The sequence below is a fragment of the Lissotriton helveticus genome, chromosome 11 (genome assembly GCF_964261635.1).
Source record: "Lissotriton helveticus chromosome 11, aLisHel1.1, whole genome shotgun sequence".
NCBI lineage: Eukaryota > Metazoa > Chordata > Amphibia > Caudata > Salamandridae > Lissotriton > Lissotriton helveticus.
In genome coordinates, this window is record NC_136072.1 from 838,724,544 (window position 1) to 838,746,909 (window position 22,366).

Genomic DNA, 22,366 nt, shown 5'->3' on the forward strand with positions numbered 1-22,366 from the left:
CTCACTAAACTTAATCAGAACTTTGCAGCCCTGTTTAAGGCCCCATACTTGATTTTAGCAGATTTAGCCAGACCTAAAGTTGGAAGTCATCCACAGCAATTTCAGATGTAGTTTATTTCTAAACAGTGGGCAGGGTGTGTCGGTACTGTTGGTATCCCCAAACATGTTTTAATCTTTGACTGAGTGCAAGGGCATTGGTGACTCTGTGGTATGACCAGTCACAGACAATGGTGGTTGTCTGGAGACAATTTGGGTCTTCGGATCTAAGTAGATATTGTTCTAGTGGCTCAGGAAGCGGAGGGTCAAATGACAAATTTAATTCTATTTCTGCTCATGCAGACTTCCAATTGGTCCTATGCCTAATCAGGACATAGTTTAGCTTGGAAAATCCACTCCCTATGTAAATGTAATGTAAATGTGTGTATACTTGTAAAGCGCACTATCACCTGAAAGGTATCTTGGCGCTGTATACCGCTGTGGAAACCTTCCTGGCTTTCCCTGTGAGATGCCCCCTTACTGGGCACCTTCAAGGTGAGGCCAGGCACCTTAGCGCTTTCGGGGCCGTTGTGGAGATTAAGCAAGCTATTGCCCAGAGTTGCAGAGTGAGACCCATGATTAGAGTAGGCACCTAGGCGAGAATTATCGAGTCTGTGGACTTTGAGCGCAAGACCCTGCCGCGTTGGGAATTGAAGCCTGGTCTAGGGCCAGACCTCTGCCTCAGGGTCTGCCGCTCTAATCGGTGAGCCACACTTCTCCTATCAGAATGTCAAATAAATGATTGCAATTCAATGGGATGACCGTTGGCATCACCAGGCCTCAGAGATGCATATTTTTCATGACAATATTCATTTAAAGCACCAAAGGAATTTGAGGTTTGCAGACTGCAGAATGAAACTACATTTCGAAAATGTACTATTCCATTTGAAATGGGCACCATTGTTGGATGATCTGCTTCTTTGTGTACCATCATGGAAGTAAGTCAAATCAGGAATGGTTTGGCTCTGTGCTTACCAACAGACAGGTATTTTAGCCATTGGTTGGGACAAATCTCATCTGGAATTCTCTGGTCTTCATTTGGGTCAGGGTTAGCATTGATATTGGCAATGCTTTTCTTTTGGCGAATGGAACAACTAGTAACCATCTTTCAGAGCCACACTAGTAAGAAAGAGGATGTTCCGTCCTTCATCCCTTGGTAGAATGTTTATATTCCCTTTGGATCCTGACAATGCAGGACTATGGAACGAGGACTTCAGCCTCACCATGAAGCAAGGAGGCTTTCCAGTGGCAGTGGATTCCAAACAATCTAGGAGGGGTTCAACATGAACATGAGTACAGTCTAGCTGCTGTTATTTAGAGTTCTAAATCAATGATCTACTGGCAATTGAGATGTGATCAACAAGTCTTCTGAAGAAATAGCTTCAATGGTTGTGTGAAGGAAGTGGAGCATATCTGAAAATAGTATAGCTCTACTTTTTTCCTCAAAACAGGTGTGAAATAAAATGTGAAAATGCTGAATCACAGGAAATGTTAACCATGCATCATATGCTCCACATATACTAACAAAGTGTCCACACAGCACCTATATGTTTAATATTTTCAAGTTTACGTGTGGATGCAAATCTTTCAGTTTCTTTTGCACTTTGCTCAATGAAGAGGAAACATTATAACTTCCCTTTGATTACTTAATTTAGCATGACTCTCTATTTTATTTTGTACCTAGAAAATGTGTTGACACTATGAAGAAAACAGTTTATCAGTGTCAAATACATGTCCATCTCATGCTCCACTTCTGTCTGTGAAACCCCAGATCCCAAAGAAATCTGTGTTCAAAAAATGGGAAGGTTTTTCAGACCTACCCAAGCAAGAAAGAAAACAAATAAGATAATAATCATGAGGGGCGTTCTCCTTTCTTGAAAGATATAGGACATGGTAGTTGCCCTCAGAAAGATGGGTCATCTGGTCCCTATGAGAGGGTCACTCTGTGCCAAGCCCCAGACTTGTCTCTTTGCAGAAGGCTGCCCTGCCAAGTACATAGCTTGAATCACCTGTCCATCTAGTGCAATACGTTGAGTTCTTTGGTACTTAGCTGCTAAACTATTGTTACACTCTTAAAATATGTTCTACTGCCCATGCAGCAAGAGGCTCAATGGACCATTTGCTCTTTGGCCAGCCAATCAATAATTTTGACATACTCGTACCCTCAATACCTACTTAACCTCGCAGGCTCACCTATCAGATCCTTTTAAAAAGACAACTACTTTTGGATCCAAGTTAAGGGAAAATATTTGCCCTTAACTGAAGAGTGTAGACATCCCTCTTTCAATATTCTTCTTATACTCTTAAACAGAAGGCATTAATCTATAAACTAATATATTTAGCGATATAAGTGGCACATAACCTGCATGCAAAATTAGAATGTTGGATCATTTGTGGGGGCTTAATAAAACTACTCCTTGGATACTTGAACCAGTATCTAAGAACATTCCAAGACTGAAGAAATACTCCCTAGTCTTGATAGTGTAGTTTTAGATGTGCATGTCAAAACCAAGGTTTGAATTCTCTTTGTACCTTTCTTAGCTGTCTTCAGAAATTGGTGCCTTACTTAGCTGCCACTGGGTCATCACTGGGTCATCACGACTCAGATAGCTTTGGTATTCCTTAGTAGCATCCATAGCTCTCACAGATCCTGGGTTGTGTACATAGATGTTTTTTTGTCCGTGGAAACTTACTATTATTTTTCTATAACTTCTACATGCCTCTTATATCTTTTACAAAAACACTAAACCACTCCGTTTTAGGCATTGTCCAGAGTTGCTGTTTGATTAATTTGCCTCCTGGTTAAGTTAGTAATAGAGTAGTAAAGAAAATGGTAGAAAATAAAATAGAAATTGTGAATGATAGACAACACCAAGCTCTTACTGAAACTCTGACAGAAGTGATCGCAAGGTTGCCACCCTAGCCACGTTTGAGAAATGGTAAATTTTGCTTCAAGTAACTCACTGTTTCAAATGTATTAACAATAGTTTTAAATCATTACCAACCTGGACTTGATTTTACATGGTAATCTACAGATCAGGGGTGATCAAATAGAAGTTGGTGACTGAGTCCTCGAGATCTCTAAAGTGAGGCCTAAACTAACTTCCTATATTTCCACTCTGGCAAGCATAAGATGCAAACTGGTGATGTTATCAATTGTTGGTCCTGATTATGAGTGACCCAAAGGAAGGTGCAATGTTTATCGCAATCAATAAGAGCAGATGTCTTATGGTGCAGGATTTAATAACTGTGATAACTGCCACCTGCACCCTAAAAATGGCCATAGAGTGTATTTTTGTGCTTTCTGCTCCAAAATCCACATGTCCTGGCATTTTCCTATATATATTGGAAGATTTGGCATGTCAAAATGTACCTGGGGAATATTACGGGCTTTGTAATTCCAATATGTGTTGTAACAGAATGTACAGTGCCATATTAAATGTATTGGGGCACTCAAAATCTGGGCCTCTGTTGGGTAAACATGTGTAGAAAGGCCATTTTGCACACAACAAGTAGGCTGCTGAATGTTAAAGCAATTTCTTTGAATGTTTATCAGATTATATATGTAGAATCCAGAAGACTGCTTATCTAGGAGTGTTGCATTAGCGCAGGGGTAATTGCTGTGTTCTCGATTTTATGTATGGCCTAAGAGTTTGAGCTAATGCATTGCACTCCAAGCAAGAGGGGACCTTTCATGGAGGGGTTTAGCATTAGTCAAAGACATTGAAATAGGAGAGGGTTGGGAAAAGACATTGAGTGAGGAAGGAGAATGCACATTAGCTCATAAATCGCAGCAGAAAGAGAGGCTCATGGAGTACAAGGATCAGTAATTGGAATGGACATTAGAGGAAGCACTGTATATTTCTACATTAAACCAGAAAGGTTAGGCAGAAGGAAAAACAATTTGCCTTTGAGGGAATGAAATAATCTTGGGTGGCATAAAGGGGAACAGCCAGTGGTTGGTAATGCTTTTTAGGTCTTAGTTAGCTTTGTAAATAGATCATACCCTTCCACACACACAGGTGTGTATAGGCAGGGGCATGCCATGCAGTCAGTTCAATGGTGTCGTTTGAAGCCAGGTAGCCTCAACCATGCTTCAAAGAACATTTCTCAGACAGGTGGCAACCCCGTTGTCTCTCTTCTGAAAGAGCCCAGAAAGGCATCCCTACACCCATGAGCTTGTTCATAACCTGCCAGTGTTACCTCCACGTTTCTACGAATGGTGTCTTCTTATTATACAAATTCTTTCTTCTTTGCTTCCTAGAGTGGATCGCAAAACAATGTGCATGCTTTTAGCGGGTGAATATCGCTTATGTCACTATCGAAGAGTGGAAAATCGGCTGCTTGCGATAGTAGTCAAATCTCTTGCAAAATGAACACGTCGTTAATCTTGCAATTTCATACCCATGATTGATTCAAAAACATATTTTTCAGAATAAAGTTTCAGCAATCAGGTCTTGAGTCCCACCAGGAGCGTAATAGTTTCCTTCCGCTATATCGTAGAACGTGAATGTGCCTCACCTAGCTGCCAGAGCCATCTAATATCTTCACATATGAAGCAGTGACTTACCACAGTAACATGAGCACTCTTGAAGAAAGGATATTCAGGATCTTCAATATCGGTCCTCTGGAGCATCCCCATGTCAGCGTCTCAAGGATATTCACATAGCATACATTAACAAAGAATTATACTAGCTGGAATTCAGTCGACAGTGGCTATCCTAAAAATCTGGCAAGGATTGGCACTCATCTACCAGTGTTTGATGCTTCACTTTTGAAACATGCCATTTCTTCAATTATATTATACACACGCTGGAGTCTACAATGGCATTTCACCAGCAATGTCCTTCACTGGTTCGTCACCTCCCTTTCCAACCTACACCAGTTTGATCACATGAGCACTCCCAGGTCTCAAAATACATATATAAACTGTGGAGACACCAAGGAGCCACACATTTCCATGTCATCTTCAACATCTACATGGAGCCAGTTGGTGCTCTATTCACAGATAACAACATCATGCTGATGGTTCACAACTCTACTTGAAAGACTTCCCTGGTTCAGACATCTAAAACCTCAAACACTACCTGCACGTCATTCAGACCTGGATGTTAAAGGCCTACCTGAAGCTCAACCCAAACAAGATAACTTCCTGTGATTTGTCAAAACAACAAGCAAGAAACAGTATAAACTTGGCTCAACTACATAATTGCCCTGGCTGCCTCTTTTTTGGTTTTTTGGTTAAATGAAAAATGCAAAAGGTGATAGGCGGATGCTTCCAATAAGTCTACCAACTGGCAATCACTTGGAATAGCATTCCAAACCATTGTTATTTTACCCACCATACCACTTCAAATTAGAAGCAGCTATATGCAAAACAGTCTTGACCCTGCTTCAAGGAACAATCCAGCATGAACTGCCAAGCCCGGTCCTCTCCGAACCGGAATACAAGCAATCCAATACTGGTTTCACCCTGACTGGGGTTTTTCAGTCTGGTGTAGTTTGGTTCCAGTGGCACACTGAGCAATGGACCCACATCTGGGCATATTTCCCTGGCCACTTAGGGTTTACATGAACAACACAAAATGTGACAGGAGCATTCCAACCCATCGTGATTGTGCCCACCATGCTCCTCAGATAAAACCCAGATATATGCAAATAGGTCTTGACCCTGCTCCAATAGGAAAAGTCCAACCCGAACTGCGAAGCCAGGTCCTCTCCGAACTGGAACACAAGCACCCCGAAATCGGGTTTGCCCTGATTGGGGCACCTCCAAGGTCAATCTCAGCTGTTGAGTGCCTCAGGGTTCCTTTTTATCCCCCAGCTTATTCAATCTCTATATCCGCCTGTTGGTAAACTTCCTACAAAGACTAAAAGTAAAAATATACATCTATGCTGTTGACATGCAGCTAGTGTTCAATCTCGAGGACAATCATGAATCAATAGCATTCTCTAGGCCGAAACACAGTACAGAGTCCACCCTCCTGTCTGTGTCTGACGATCTGCACATGTTTCAAGACAAAGGCTACTCAGTAATTTTGGTGTTATTAGACCTTTCAGCCGCGTTCGACACCGTGTCACATAACATCCTCATTGACCGGTTGTCGAACGTAGGGGTTAAGAACAACGCCCTTGCCTGGCTAAGGAGTTTCCTTACAGATCGGACCCAGACTGTCATCATGGGTAAATACAGATCAACTGAGGTGGGGATTACGAAAGGGGTGCCACAGGGCTCCTGCTTGAGCCCAACACTTTTTAACATCTATGTGGCACCCCTGGCAAGAGTGATGCGCAAATATGGTTTCATCCCCGTGTCATATGCGGATGACACGCAGCTCCTCTTCCCATTTCGTAACCTCACCACAGAAACAAGAAACTCCTTCTCCGCTGGCATGAAAGCCGTCGCACTGTGGATGTCCACCAACTTCCTACAGTGCAATGTCAGCAAGACGGAAGTAATGCTGTTTGGAGACGCCAAATTACTGTGGACCCCTGACTGGTGGCCCTCTGATCTCGGTGTCGTTCCAGAGCCTAAACAGATTGTCAAAAATCTGGGGATACGCCTTGATCAGGACCTTTCGCTCAAACAGCACAGCAATATGGTAGCTGGCGCATGCTTCCACATCATAAGCATGATGCGTAGAATTTTTCCACTGCTACCGGACTCCTCCAGAAGAACATTGGTGCAAGCCCTTATATTGAGTCGTATTGACTATTGTAACGGGCTACTCCTTTCTGCCAATGAAGGAGTTCTAGACAGGCTTCAGGTGGTCCAGAACACGGCAGCCCGCCTTGTTCTAAATGCTCCCCCCAGAACAGCATCAAAACCTCTGCTGCAGAAACTACACTGGTTGAGCATTAGACAAAGAGCCAAGTTCAAGATATGTTGTATCATTCATAAATGCCTGAATGGAAATGGCCCTACATATCTGGAGCAGAAATTTACCTTCTATACTCCCTCCAGATCGTTGAGATCTAGTGAGAATTTTCTGCTGACTGTACCTCGTGTAAAAAAAACTAGACATGGAGGGAAAGCCCTATCTGTTGCGGGGCCCACACTGTGGAACAAACTGCCCCTGACCCTTAGGCTCTGCACAGATCATTTAAAGTTTAGGAAGCAACTCAAAACTCTGCTATTCACCGATAAAATCTAGACCCATTCTCTCATCTGCATAGTGTTGGACTCTATCTGGTATCACAGCGCAGAGATACTCCGGTTGGAGTCGATTCCAGCGCTATAGAAACCCATAAATAAATAAAATAAATAAATAGAACACTATGATCTTTATCTGGGACTGGATGAACTGCCTCAACTTAAACTGAACTCGAACAAAACTGAGGTGGTGATGGTCAAAAACACACTACGTTTCTAGAGCCCCTCTTTTTGGCCGCAGGAGATTGGCCGCCCCCGCTCCTATTCCCAACAAAACGTGGTTAAGAGCCTTGGTTAAGAGACTTGTTGATGAAGACCTTTCTATGAACCCCAAGACTGTTATGTTATGTTATGTTATGTTATTTATTTTCTTCTATAGCGCACGGCTACTCCGAAGAGCATCCCGGCGCCTTGGCGAAGAGAAACTAGCTACAGAGTAATAACACAACAGCTAAAAACTGAGGAAAAAAGAACCAAAGAAAAACCCTATTCGGAAAACAACCAAGTTTTTAATTCCTTCCTAAAAGCAAGAAGGCTATTTGCCCTACGTAAAGACAAGGGTAGCTCATTCCAGCCCCGCGAAGCCAGATACCGAAAAGCCCGGCCTCCAATTCTGGAACGCTTGATGGCAGGCACAGCTACTTTAGCCAAAGAGGCAGATCGCAGAGCTCTGCTAGGCACATAAAAAGAGAAGCGTTTCCCAATGTACTTGGGACCAATACCGTGAAGGGCTTTAAAGACCAAAGTCAGGCTTTTAAAAAGGACTCTCTTAGAGATGGGCAACCAGTGCAAAATTTTTAGTAGCTCAGAGGCACTGGCCCGTCTCGGGAGCTCAAAAATGGCTTGAGCCGCGGAATTCTGCACCACTTGCAGGCGGGTCAAAAGATATTTAGGTAGACCCAAATAGAGGGCGTTCGCATAGTCCAACCGCGACCCTATTAAAGCCTGCACGATGGGTTTTTTGTGGTGAAGTGACAGCAAAGGAAGAAATTTCCTCAGCATCCTGAGAATGCCAAAGCATTTCCCAGAAAGCCCGATAATATGGGGCCTAAAGGATAAGTCACAGTCAATCAGAATTCCGAGGTTTTTTGCCTTGACAGAGACATTCTCCGGGGGAAACATACCCTGCGGCCACCAAGCCTTCCAGCAAGGGTCGGGAGTACAGCCAAAAAAAAGCAGCTCCGATTTATCGGAGTTGCATTTAAGGCCATGACACCGGAACCACTCGAAGACGGCATCAAGACAGTCCCTGATCCGTATGCCGTCGAAAGTCCCACCTCTGTCACATGTGAACAGAAGCTGGGTATCGTCAGCATAGGATATGATCTGGGCGCCAAAGGACTCCGCGACCACCACCAGAGGGGCCATAAAGATGTTAAACAGTATGGGGCTAAGAATGGAGCCCTGAGGCACCCCCACCTCTAGCGGCGGCATATCAGCAGAATAAGGGGGCGCCCAGATCGTTTGCCGGCGGCCGGTAAGAAAAGATTTAAACCAGCTCAACACCGTACCCCGTAGGCCAATTTCCCAGAGTCTTAAAAGGAGGCCTTCATGGGGTACGGTGTCGAACGCCGCCGACAAATCAAGCATAACCAACATGGCCTTACCTCCAGAATCTAAAACCTCCCTGATGGCGTCGGTAACCTCAAGAAGGGCAGTCTCCGTGCTAAAATTAGCACGGAAGCCCGATTGAGACCTGTGAAGAAGGTCGTTCTCCTCGATGAAATTGGAGATCGACCGATGTACATACTTCTCGGTTACTTTCGCCAACGCAGGGAGGAGAGAGATAGGCCTGTAGTTTGCATGAATAAGCGGATCAAGGTTTGGCTTTTTGATCAATGGTAGGATCAAGGCACATTTCCAGGCCTGAGGGACCACACCAGTGGACAAAGAAGAATTAAGGAGTGGGTTCAGTAAGGTGTTAACAACTCTCGCAACTCTCCCCAGACACTTTGCCGGACAAGGGTCCAGCGGCGAGCCAGACTTCAGTCGGGACAGGAGGTCAAAAGAAGTAGTGAGGGACATGGGAAGGAATTCAACAAAAAAAGGACCATTACCATCCCGAGTAGGCAGGGGCGACAGACAGCTAGCATCCAACAAGGGACTGGAAGGGGTGAAGGAATCCTGAATGGATTTAATTTTGTCAACAAAAAAATTGGCTAATTGGTTTATCCAAGCCTCTGAGTGTGTATGAGAGGGAGTGTTTAGGGAAGGCGAGATAAAATCCTTTACAATTTTAAAAATCTCTCTACTAGCGTTGTCAGCCTCGTCTATTCTGCGCTCCAAATACGCCTTTTTCCCAGCCCAGATTTGCCTGTGGTATGATCTTGTCACCACTCTATATTGCAATCTCTCGGCGGGATCATAACCTCGTCGCCAGGCCCAGACTGCATCAGTGGCTGCTTCCTGGTTCTTCCAGCTCTGCAAAATTAAAAAATTTAAAAAATTTCTCTATTGAGGCCAGCATCCAGATTGTTCTTACACTTGTGATGTCCCGCAATGATGATGCCAACGCTCTGTACCTAGGTCTCCATAAAGTTCTGAGCCAAAGACTGCAGCTTGTTGAAAATCAAGCAGCTAGACTAGTCTACCAACAACCAAGATATTGCCACACTAAACCTTTGCTGAAGAAATTGCACTGGTTTCCAGGTGCGCAAAGAACCCTGTTTAAAATGGGTGGTACAATTTTTTTAATCCACCAGAGCAATAGTCCCACCTTTGTATCTTCCAAAATACAGAACTACATCCCAAGGCATAATCTTAGATAAGCATGCCTCAATCTTTTAGAGCAAAAAACAACAAGTGATGGACTGAATGTGGATCAATGTCACACACTCCCCCAGTCAAAAGATCTGGGCCCAAATCCATCGTTTTTTTGCACTCCACACCACCCTGGGTCAGATAATGGCTTTATGCAAATCAGCTCTGACCCTGTTGCCCCATGGGAACAGTCCAGTCCGAACTACAACAGCCATATCTTTCCCAGACCGGAATCAAGCATCCGAGGACCGGACCGGTTTCGAGGTAACACCTCTCTTCAGCCCGGCTAGCTTGACTCCAAGTGGTGTGGAGTGCCTGGGACCCACGTCTGGGCATCCCCAGCGCACTTAGGGCGGCAATTGCAAAAAACAACAAGTGATGGACTGAATGTGGATCAATGTCACACACTCCCCCAGTCAAAAGATCTGGGCCCAAATCCATCGTTTTTTTGCACTCCACACCACCCTGGGTCAGATAATGGCTTTATGCAAATCAGCTCTGACCCTGTTGCCCCATGGGAACAGTCCAGTCCGAACTACAACAGCCATATCTTTCCCAGACCGGAATCAAGCATCCGAGGACCGGACCGGTTTCGAGGTAACACCTCTCTTCAGCCCGGCTAGCTTGACTCCAAGTGGTGTGGAGTGCCTGGGACCCACGTCTGGGCATCCCCAGCGCACTTAGGGCGGCAATTGCAAAAAACAACAAGTGATGGACTGAATGTGGATCAATGTCACACACTCCCCCAGTCAAAAGATCTGGGCCCAAATCCATCGTTTTTTTGCACTCCACACCACCCTGGGTCAGATAATGGCTTTATGCAAATCAGCTCTGACCCTGTTGCCCCATGGGAACAGTCCAGTCCGAACTACAACAGCCATATCTTTCCCAGACCGGAATCAAGCATCCGAGGACCGGACCGGTTTCGAGGTAACACCTCTCTTCAGCCCGGCTAGCTTGACTCCAAGTGGTGTGGAGTGCCTGGGACCCACGTCTGGGCATCCCCAGCGCACTTAGGGCGGCAATTGCAAAAAACAACAAGTGATGGACTGAATGTGGATCAATGTCACACACTCCCCCAGTCAAAAGATCTGGGCCCAAATCCATTGTTTTTTTGCACTCCACACCACCCTGGGTCAGATAATGGCTTTATGCAAATCAGCTCTGACCCTGTTGCCCCATGGGAACAGTCCAGTCCGAACTACAACAGCCATATCTTTCCCAGACCGGAATCAAGCATCCGAGGACCGGACCGGTTTCGAGGTAACACCTCTCTTCAGCCCGGCTAGCTTGACTCCAAGTGGTGTGGAGTGCCTGGGACCCACGTCTGGGCATCCCCAGCGCACTTAGGGCGGCAATTGCAAAAAACAACAAGTGATGGACTGAATGTGGATCAATGTCACACACTCCCCCAGTCAAAAGATCTGGGCCCAAATCCATCGTTTTTTTGCACTCCACACCACCCTGGGTCAGATAATGGCTTTATGCAAATCAGCTCTGACCCTGTTGCCCCATGGGAACAGTCCAGTCCGAACTACAACAGCCATATCTTTCCCAGACCGGAATCAAGCATCCGAGGACCGGACCGGTTTCGAGGTAACACCTCTCTTCAGCCCGGCTAGCTTGACTCCAAGTGGTGTGGAGTGCCTGGGACCCACGTCTGGGCATCCCCAGCGCACTTAGGGCGGCAATTGCAAAAAACAACAAGTGATGGACTGAATGTGGATCAATGTCACACACTCCCCCAGTCAAAAGATCTGGGCCCAAATCCATCGTTTTTTTGCACTCCACACCACCCTGGGTCAGATAATGGCTTTATGCAAATCAGCTCTGACCCTGTTGCCCCATGGGAACAGTCCAGTCCGAACTACAACAGCCATATCTTTCCCAGACCGGAATCAAGCATCCGAGGACCGGACCGGTTTCGAGGTAACACCTCTCTTCAGCCCGGCTAGCTTGACTCCAAGTGGTGTGGAGTGCCTGGGACCCACGTCTGGGCATCCCCAGCGCACTTAGGGCGGCAATTGCAAAAAACAACAAGTGATGGACTGAATGTGGATCAATGTCACACACTCCCCCAGTCAAAAGATCTGGGCCCAAATCCATCGTTTTTTTGCACTCCACACCACCCTGGGTCAGATAATGGCTTTATGCAAATCAGCTCTGACCCTGTTGCCCCATGGGAACAGTCCAGTCCGAACTACAACAGCCATATCTTTCCCAGACCGGAATCAAGCATCCGAGGACCGGACCGGTTTCGAGGTAACACCTCTCTTCAGCCCGGCTAGCTTGACTCCAAGTGGTGTGGAGTGCCTGGGACCCACGTCTGGGCATCCCCAGCGCACTTAGGGCGGCAATTGCAAAAAACAACAAGTGATGGACTGAATGTGGATCAATGTCACACACTCCCCCAGTCAAAAGATCTGGGCCCAAATCCATCGTTTTTTTGCACTCCACACCACCCTGGGTCAGATAATGGCTTTATGCAAATCAGCTCTGACCCTGTTGCCCCATGGGAACAGTCCAGTCCGAACTACAACAGCCATATCTTTCCCAGACCGGAATCAAGCATCCGAGGACCGGACCGGTTTCGAGGTAACACCTCTCTTCAGCCTGGCTAGCTTGACTCCAAGTGGTGTGGAGTGCCTGGGACCCACGTCTGGGCATCCCCAGCGCACTTAGGGCGGCAATTGCAAAAAACAACTTTTAGAGGTCACCAAATACAATAGGAAAAGGCTGGGCATTCCAGGTTTGCTGTGTTGGCTCCACTTCTGTGAGACTCTCTCCCAGGCAACATAAGAGCAGCCACCTCTTACGAGCAATTCAGGACCTTGCTAAAACATGGCTTTCCAGACATGCCTACGATTAATTGCATCTCCACCCTGTTGCTGGTGCTCCAGCGCCGCAAAACCTTTTGGTAAACAAATGCTTTAGAAGTTCCTTATAACCTAACAATATACCATAACATAACTTCAGTCGGGTATAGCTTGGTTTCAGTGGCTCAGTGTGCTAGGCACCCACAACTGGGCATACCCTTAGACCCACTTAGGAGTTACATGAAAAACACAAAGGGTCACTGGAACCAAGCTACACCTGACTGATCGGCCCTAACTAGGGCATAACTGGTCCAGTTCAGTGAGTACCTGGCCTGGCAGTATGGGCTTGACTAATCCCATTGGAGCAGGATTAAGTCTTATTTGCATATGCAAATGGCTGAGTCCAAATGGAGGTGGTATAGTGTGCAAAATAACTATGGACTGGTATGCGGCTTGAGTGATTACCAGTGGCTGAAATTAATTCAAGCATTCCACCCATAACTTTTTTGTATACTTTAGTATCTTTTTTTGTTATAATAGTAAACAGTGATAAGGGATGATTTTTCAAACAAGCAGTTGACATGATATGTTCACAAGGGAGTGGCTTAGATTGATTCTCAAACCAACAGATATCATTATTTTGCTAGACCAAGGGAAAACCTGGGAGAACTATTTGGCAAAATGGCATCTATGCTCAGTAGCTATCAGAGGTGAGATTTTTCATTACACAAATAAACAAACCCAAGGAAGCAATGTGGATGAGGGTGAACAAGTCCATTGCAAGACTGGAGTCCACTGCAGTACTGGAGCCTCTTGTCTTAGAGGCATTAAGACACTGAGCTCCAGTCACAACAGGAAACCAAAATCACTTGTCAGAACCAAAGATATTTAATATATAGAGATATGAGCCAGAAATTTGACAACAGTATAGACTCTAATGTGTGTCTTCACAATTGTTAGTGGAAGATATCAGAAACAGGCAACAACAGCTTTTTTCCACTAAGCATCAGAAGATCCAAGTTTGTATTTCGAAGGTGAAAAAAAATCCAGTGTTTCTGTGACATACATGTTTGGTCCCTGTCAGTACTTCCCCGACCCTCTTTATTTTCATTCTTCATTCTTTCTGTTTAGATGGGCTGCTAACTTACTATTTCCTTTGATCAATTTTTCCATCTCTATGGCAACGGTTAAAGAATACTACTGCTCCTCTCTGCATCACCCTCTTATATTCCTATTTTCACTGCACAACCCAAGTTTGCAAGTGCTACTTATAAAACCATCCCAGCCCCATTCCTTCCTTCACCTTGGTTATCTGAGTTAGGAGTGCTGCTCATCCTCTCTTCTTCAGAATCACTCCCCTCTTTTCACCTCATTTCACTCTTTCTCCTTAATATTGCCTTTAATGTAGTGCTCACCTGTACCTCCTGCAGACTTCTGTTTTACCTTGTGACTCTTTTATAGAAGAAACCTTAGCTCTTTGTCCATTCATTCTCTTGTTTTCACCTTATGGTCTCTCTCTGGGAATGCAGTTGTCACAGCACCTGGTCCCCACTTTTTTCACTTTGTTGCCACTATGCTGGAGTGGTGCTTGAAAGACCCCTGCCTACTTACTACTGTTTTTCATCTCTGCCCCCTCCTTATTTAGCATCCCTTCTGGTTTATGGCTCCTGCTGACCTCCGGAACCATGTTTCACATACCTTGTATAAAATGCCACAAATGTCAGCTCATCAATGTCCCCTTGAATGATGACATCATCAAAGCCTTCACCATGCCCTGAAAATACAAAGATTGCCAGGCATATTAGGTACCAGTAAAAATTGGCTGATATCAGTTGTAATGTTCAGACATTCAACCTTTTCCACTGCAAACTCGATCACCTCATCGACAGACAGAAATGTCACCACACAAATGGACCTGAAAACTGAGATTCAAGAGAAAGCTTGGTAAGTACATCGTGAAAGTAAAAATGGTGGAAATCCTCTCGCAGAAAGGGGGAGGCTATTTTAGAGGTGTACTGTCTGGTTGGGAAAACTACCTATCTCCAATCCTTCCAACCTAGACTCAAGCGTGCAAGAACTGGTCTGCAACACAGATTGGTCTGGTTGACACACAACCGAGGATATTACAACACAGACACCCGAATGGGGCTACTAGAGCAACACATAAGCAAGACACAGTGCTTTAAACCTGACAGTAGAATGTGAGAGGGATATATAGATGTAGTCTTTAAAACAGATGTAGAAGCCCTCATCTTGTCGCATGCAACTGAAGGTGTTGAGATTCCCATATAGGGCCCACTGTAATTCTCCCCGATGTTACCCTAACTGAACACATTGTAGGCCGCTTTTGCTTTGCACATGTTAGGAAGTAACACATTTGTTTTTGTGCCACACTATTATTTTAGGAATAGGCTGCAAATATTTTGTTATTCAGCTCTTCTGATGGGGTTCAGTTTAAACATTACGTACAAGGTCAAAGAAATTATACTCTGTTTTTCTCTGTGGTTAGACACTAACACCTAGCCATATTAGAGAGATCCAGCTTCTGTTTTCAAACATGGCGGTTCTTATCATGTAGGCAGAGACTTGCCATGGAACATTTCAATTAGAGGAAAGGTCCCGGAACTAGGGCGCCAGTTCTTCGCAATCTGAGATGCAGACAAGCTAAAAGGAATTGCCAGGTTTGGGGCCCGGTACCACTCCCAGAGATCATTGATATATCATTGTGCTTGCGCTGTGAGGCTAGGCTTAGGCAGATCTATCAATACCCAAGATAGGGATTTTCATTGAGTATGGTGTATTGGTAATGCTGCTATCCTAATGAGTTTTGTATGTTTTCTAGTTGCAGCACAGTTGCTTCATAATAGAGTATGATAGTTTCAATAAATATTGTAAACAGTTTGTACATTATCGATATGCATGAGTGAGAGAACGAAAGGTGTTGATCCTAGAAGGGACTAGAGTGTTGTGTTCTGGGGTGCCAATTTATCTTTTACCCTGGGAAGGGTAGGAGGGCAGGTAAGGCACTATGAGCTAGTGGTATGGTGAGTCTGTGCCTACATACTGACGTTCGGTGATCCCAGGCATAGTTCTGTTCCAAAACAGAATCCCTGCAGCAGAGGCAACACACTGCTTCCCAGCCAGGGATAGACTTGATAGCCAACGAAAACTTTGGAAAGAATGGGACAAAACTGTGCAAATCATAGCATCCTTTTTCAAACATATTTGTTCCATCCTGTTTCATCCAGTCCTAAAAGTAGCCTCATAGCTTGTAGGCCATTGGGCGTTGGCAGAATGGTTAAATAGTCAGTTAACCCAAGTAATCGTCATCATTAAACCGTAACTGACCCCTCGAAGATTCCTTTCACAATGCTGCCTGTTAATTGACGGTCTCAGGGAGTGTGACAGAATTGGATCTACCCTCCAATTAATGTGCCAGCCATCTTTTCCTTTAAAGTCTGCTGCACCACCACAAGCACTATACTCCCGCACTCCCCTATATCTGGCAAGCAGCATCAAGATCTCTGGTGGTTTGGGGAATACACGAAGCAGCAGGTGCATCAGGCTATAAACCAAACCACCAAGCCAATACACCAAGCTACAATCCTAAGGTCTGAAATTTCCTTCTAACTCTGATCAAACTGAATGCGTCACTCGTGCGCTTCAAGAGGGAACCGCAGACCCTCCTTCCAAAGTGACACCTAAGTAACAAGAAACAATCTGGATCATGGATCACGGGCCCCATCTATATTCTTCCACTATCCCCAAAGCCGCTGAAGGTAAGCAGAAATGTAGGCCCAAATTATAGATCAGGGTTCGCTACATTATGCAGCACGGCAAATTATCCAGCAAAATGTGGCACATGATGTGCCAGTGTTATTTAACTATTTTAGCATTTTAAGACACGTTGTTGAGCAATTTAAAGGTAGCCAGTTACCCTTTGCAATGGGTCTACCACATGCAGTGCTTTTTTAGCAACATTTTGATTCATTTGAGCCTGAATATTTTCTATATTTGCAAATTATGCAGAAGATGGTGGATTATACAGCAACTGGGGTAAACTCATAATTATAAGGGAAACACCACAACCACAAAATTGCATAATTCCATTGGCCATGCCTATGCACCCACCTTTTTACAGTGCTCACTTGGTATGTAGGTACAGACAGGTAATATAAGCCCTCTTAATACTGTGGTAAATTGAACTTTTCAAAGATTCTGGAACACCCTTACATCAAGATTGTTTTCTTCACTTCATTCAAAAGTCCATAAAACTCTGCAGTCCTTTTGTAAGATGTAACCACCATACCACTGTTCCTTTGACCCTGCGAATATTACACTAACACATTCTGCAACAGAATGGCAGATTGAACACAAAGGGGTCCATTAGGATGTAGGGCGGATAGCCACTGCCCGAATGGCGGTGGCGATCCCCCTATATCCTACCCCGCCCGCCACCCAATTCCCCCCGCCATATTAGTATGGCGGGTGGACCCCGGTGGACGGAAAAACCGTCCACTGCTTTTCCGCCCGGTCGATGATTCGACCCCTGCGAAAAAGGGTTTAATATGGTGGCGGTGTTTGTTAGACACCGCCATCCACATTAGTATGCAGGCGGAGAGCTGCCTTTCCGTGGTGGCGTTGCCGCCACAGAAAGGCAGGCGGAGTTCACAATTGGGGGCCCATTGCGGGCTCCCAGGAAGTTGGGGGAGCACATGGGGCCCTGCATTTGTACGCACAATGCGGCAGGCACCACGCAGTGCCTGCCACTTTGTGCACGCAAATACACAGCATGCATTTTTACTATTGCGGCGGAGGCTGCTGAATGCACTGCCCGCTGCAATGTTAAAAAGGTGTGATCCACACACCAGTGTGGCGGGCGCATCTTAACCTCACCCACGGGACCGCAGCACATATGGCGAGCGGTCCCGTTTTCCGTCTGGCCCGCCATCCTAATGATGCCCAAAATGTTTCTCCTCAACTGTAGATCCCTCCCAAAACACGTGGGGGAAATCAATATTTTATTGACGGAGGAACAGCCAGAAGTTCTGTTTCTAACAGAAACCTGGCTTCACAAGGACTCGGAACCAGATGTGACACAAGCGTTAGTCCCAGGCTACCACATATTGAGACGAGATACGGAGCTGAAAAAAGGAGTAGGTATCTCCATCATTCTGAAAGTTAACTTGAGGGGGCGTATAGAGACAGGTATTATATCAGAATGCGAAAGTATGTCATTTTCAATCTCCTTCGCTTCAACCCTCACTCTCACAGGGATCTTGGTCTACCGTCCCCCTGGTCTATACGGACAGTTTATAAAATCACTAACAGATGCCGCCGCTAGACTGGCAAGTATGTCACCTAATCTGACCTTATTAGGCGGTCTGAGCTTACATTTAGAAAACCCTCTTAAGGCGGAGGCAGCAGATCTCACATATAACCTATTGGCCATTCAGCTATTACAAAAAATGTCTAGTCTTAAACACAAAAAAGGTCACATTCTGGACTCAGTCTTTTCAAATGACATACAGCTCTGCACAGGAAGCCCTGTCCCGATACCATGGTCAGATCACTTTTTAATACCAATTATTTGGAATACCCCACATCAGACGGCAGGGACAAAAACCTGCAAGAACTGGGCGCATCCCTAGGCAAAACACTTGCCAGAGGCATGGTCCGAAGCTCTGGTAAACCCCAAACCAGTGGAAGAGACTAATACCACTATAGCGTCAGATAACTATAATCCCTGGATCCGATCCTCTTTGGATGCTACAATCCCACATAAATGATTCAGGAAAAGCCAAAGGAAAAACAGACACCATGATATTCACCCAAATTGAGAGAACCTAAACAAAAATGCAAGAAATTAGAGAGAGCCTGGAGGAAAGACTACAACGCCAGAAAAAAACAGACATACAGAGAGGCTATTAAATGTTATCAATTGGAAATTAAAAGAAAGCAAGCCCAATTTTTGGAGGAATTAATAAAAGTAGCAGCGAATGCGCCCAGGGAAATATTTCAAATTACAAAAAAACTTACAAGGTCCCGGGCACCGGATCTTCCCCCAGATTCCGCACAGGCACGATGTGATGAAATTGCAGAGTTTTATAATAATTTTTATTTAGATATTTACAACACATTGCCTCAAAGTATAAGCACAGACAAGTAGGACTAGGAAATAGACCCCCTGAGTGGCACTATCCCCTGTTTGGAAGATCTTCCAACCTTGGATTTGGCCACATTATCACAGCTCTTTGCGCTGGTCAAATTGGGTTCCCCTCTGGACCCGGCTCCCCTTCATAAACTCCGCAAAGTAGACAAAACTGTTCTTCCGGTCCTGCTGGAGGGACTAAATTCCTCGCTATCCAGTGGCCAGGTACCGCTGGCATGGAAGCATGCTATGATAAGAGCTCTCTTGAAAAAGCCCAACCTTGATCCAGAGGTATGGAGTAACTATCGCCCTGTCTCCCTGCTTCCCGGGACCAGCAAAATACTTGAAAAATATGTAAATAAACTCCTCTCAGAAAACCTAGAGAATCACTCCCTTCTGCGTAGTGGAGGAATCCAGGAAAATTCTTGATCAGGGAGGGACAGTGGCAGTCATCCTATTTGACCTGAGCTCCGCATTTGATACGGTCAATTATAACATCTTATTTGACAGGCTCAGAATGGTGGGAGTCTACGGCAAGGCCTTGACATGGATTAAATCTTTCCTGAAAGATAGAGTATTTCAGGTGTTCGCGGGGAATAACACCTCCAAATGTCTGCCACTCTCGTGTGGAGTTCCCCAGAGCTCATCATTGAGCCCCACCCTCTTTAATATTTATCTCAAACCCCTGGCCGAATTAGTCCTACCTTATGGGACTCAGATTGTTACATATGCGGATGATACGCAATTGGTAGTAGCGTTGAAGCATCCAAAGAATACAACAATTAATCTTGAATCCTGTATGGAAGCGGTGGCCACGTGGATGGACCAGTCTTGTCTCAAGCTCAGTGGAGACAAGACTGAGTTAATGATCCTAGATAACCACCCCTGCACTTCAATGGAATCAGTGGGAATAAGCTGGCCTAAATGTCTTAGTCTACCACCAACCCCCAAAGGTCAGATTAAAATTTTGGGAGTCTGGCTAGATAAATCGCTCAATTTTAATAGCCAAGCAATCAAGTTAGCTACATCTTGTTTTGGCACTATTAGAATGCTGCGGAGAATCCTCCCACGGCTCACGGTTCCGGCACGAAGAGTTATAGTGCGGGCATTGGTGCTCTCGCGGTTAGATTACGGGAACTTCCTCTACCTAGGCATTACAAAGCCCACTATAAGGAAACTATAGGTGGTACAGAATTGCGCAGCCAAGTTGCTGTATCACACTCCCTATCTGCAATCATTTAAGCCGGTCCTAAAAGAACTTCACTGGCTGCCAATAAGCGAACGGATCAAGTTCAAAGCTTTGTGCATAGTGCATAAAACACTTTGAGGGACAGGTCCCAAGATAGACCACTCTCTTATGGTCTTTTCCCACCCAACAAGATGTCTCTGGTCAGCCAGCCAGCCAGTTTCTGGCAGTGATACCAAAAATTAAGAGAGCATGATCAGGCAGTCGCACGTTTTCTCACAACGCTGCTAAACTATGGAATACTCTTCTTGTCCAGCTGCGTGCAACCATTCACCATCTCTCCTTCCGGAGGCAGCTGAAGAGGCTGCCTTAATCAGTTCATCTTCTTTTGCTTTGCTTGTCATTGATAGCGCGGGGATGCTTAACGTTAGCCAGGCGCTTTATAAATAATAGTAATAATAATAATGAACCTTCTTTTTTGTCACTGATTTGTTGATCTTCTCAATGTTGTACCTTTTGTGATGCTAAACTAATGACTTCAATGTCCTATGCGGACCAACTTCCAAGAGTACTAACACTTTGACAATACGGGCATGCTGATGATTAACAATTGAGTGCCTATCTAGGCCCCGATTATAGTAGGCTCGATTAATTGCAATATGATCAGTAGGCCTGCTTATCTAAATTACAAGCCGTATGATCAGTCTCATTCCCCCAACATCATTTTCAGAAAGTAAAACCTGCTGAAAAGTAGCAGGATAAATTGCCTGATAAAAATTTTATGCAGTAAGTACAAAAATCTACATGTCATTCCCCATTTATCTATTTATCACAGCTGATATATTCCGATCCCAGCAGTGTCGGAATATATCAGGTACAGTAACTATCTCACCCTTTTCTTTTTTTTAAGTTTTAAAATTACAGTTTGTTAAGTAGAAAAAAGGTAAATAACAAACAGCAGGTTCACAATATAATATAATTACAATGTACTGAAAACATTTGAATAATAATAATAAGGTAGAACAGGAAAATGTTTGCAAGTATATGTAGAAAACAGGATAAGGAGGAAGAGAGAAAGAAAATAAAAAGGGCAAAAATAAAAGCACTTCTCATGTAATGAAATCAACATAATTTTAAACAGTAGTGGTTTAACAAAAAATAATAGAGTACTTATTATCAGGGAAACAAAAAACAAATATTACTGTTAGAATGGAAGATCTAATAGGAAAATAATTTATTCAAGGAGGTTTAGATAACTCTACAAAGCCCATTGCCAGAAGAAAAAAGGCACACTCTTTTAACCTCACATCATTCCTTAACTGTGGGATACAAATTTGGGAGATGTATGTAAAACCACAGTTACATGTATTGTCTTGGGTCAATGGTCAAAGGATGTTGGCATGATATGTTTGAGAAAATTTAACTAAACCAAACCTTTGCATACTGACTCTTGAGAGCAACAGGGAAACCCTGTATGATACTCTCGGATTACCTGCATAACGAATGCTCTTTCCAAACATAGCTGTCCAGAGATAAGGAACTGTGTTGATTTCCACGCCCTGTGCCAGCATGTTCAGTGCAGCGATTCGACCTCCAAAAGAATGATGAGAAACGCACTGTTATCCATTGACACAAGACTTGTGAAGCATAGAAAAGGTGAAGATCTATGCACTAAGAGAAGACAATGAGAATGACTGACAATTTGTTTCCTTAATTAGTTATCCATAACTTAATTAACGAAATACATTAGAAAGTAGGTGTCTCTAGAAGTACCATGTTTACCAAAATAGATTAGTGTGCGAGTTTGCAACTTTGCTAGTTCAACCCTGTTAAGTCATATCATAGCAGGAAATGTGTTTGGCTATTGTATCCTGAAACGTTATTAAAACTGTGGTATTTTGGAGATTAGCCAGACTTTTTTTTCGACCTTCGACTCTATGTCTGTTTACTGATTCAAACTTAGCCTTTCCTTGGGTTTTCTTCAGAAGCAGACCTATTGTCAGTCCTTTAGCAACATTAAACTTTGATTATTTTATTATGCTAATTCCCGAACATATTCATTTCTTTTTGCTTTTTGTAATGATCATATTTTTTTAATGTACCCATGAGGTATTATCTTGGAATCTTGTCTCGTGCAGTTCTGTTTATTAGCCCTTGACTAAATCTTCTGAAGACTCAGACTGTTCCGACCTTGTGCATCAACCCTCTTAATTTGATAATTAGAGCATCAACAAGTGCAAGACAACCAAGACAGGGTTTAAACG

At 44.3% G+C, this 22,366-nt stretch overlaps 1 protein-coding gene across 2 annotated transcripts in view; it reads right to left on the minus strand.

The window, feature by feature from the left end:
• AIFM3 (AIF family member 3) overlaps positions 1 to 22,366 on the minus strand; it is a 337,117-nt gene that overhangs the window by 33,779 nt on the left and 280,972 nt on the right. For both annotated transcript variants that reach the window (XM_078667038.1, XM_078667037.1), the window contains exons 17-18: positions 21,595 to 21,693; positions 14,464 to 14,539 (exon numbers count right to left, since the gene is read on the minus strand). In XM_078667038.1, the coding sequence (XP_078523164.1) occupies positions 14,464 to 14,539; positions 21,595 to 21,693 (175 nt within the window). The remainder of the gene's footprint in view (positions 1 to 14,463; positions 14,540 to 21,594; positions 21,694 to 22,366) is intronic.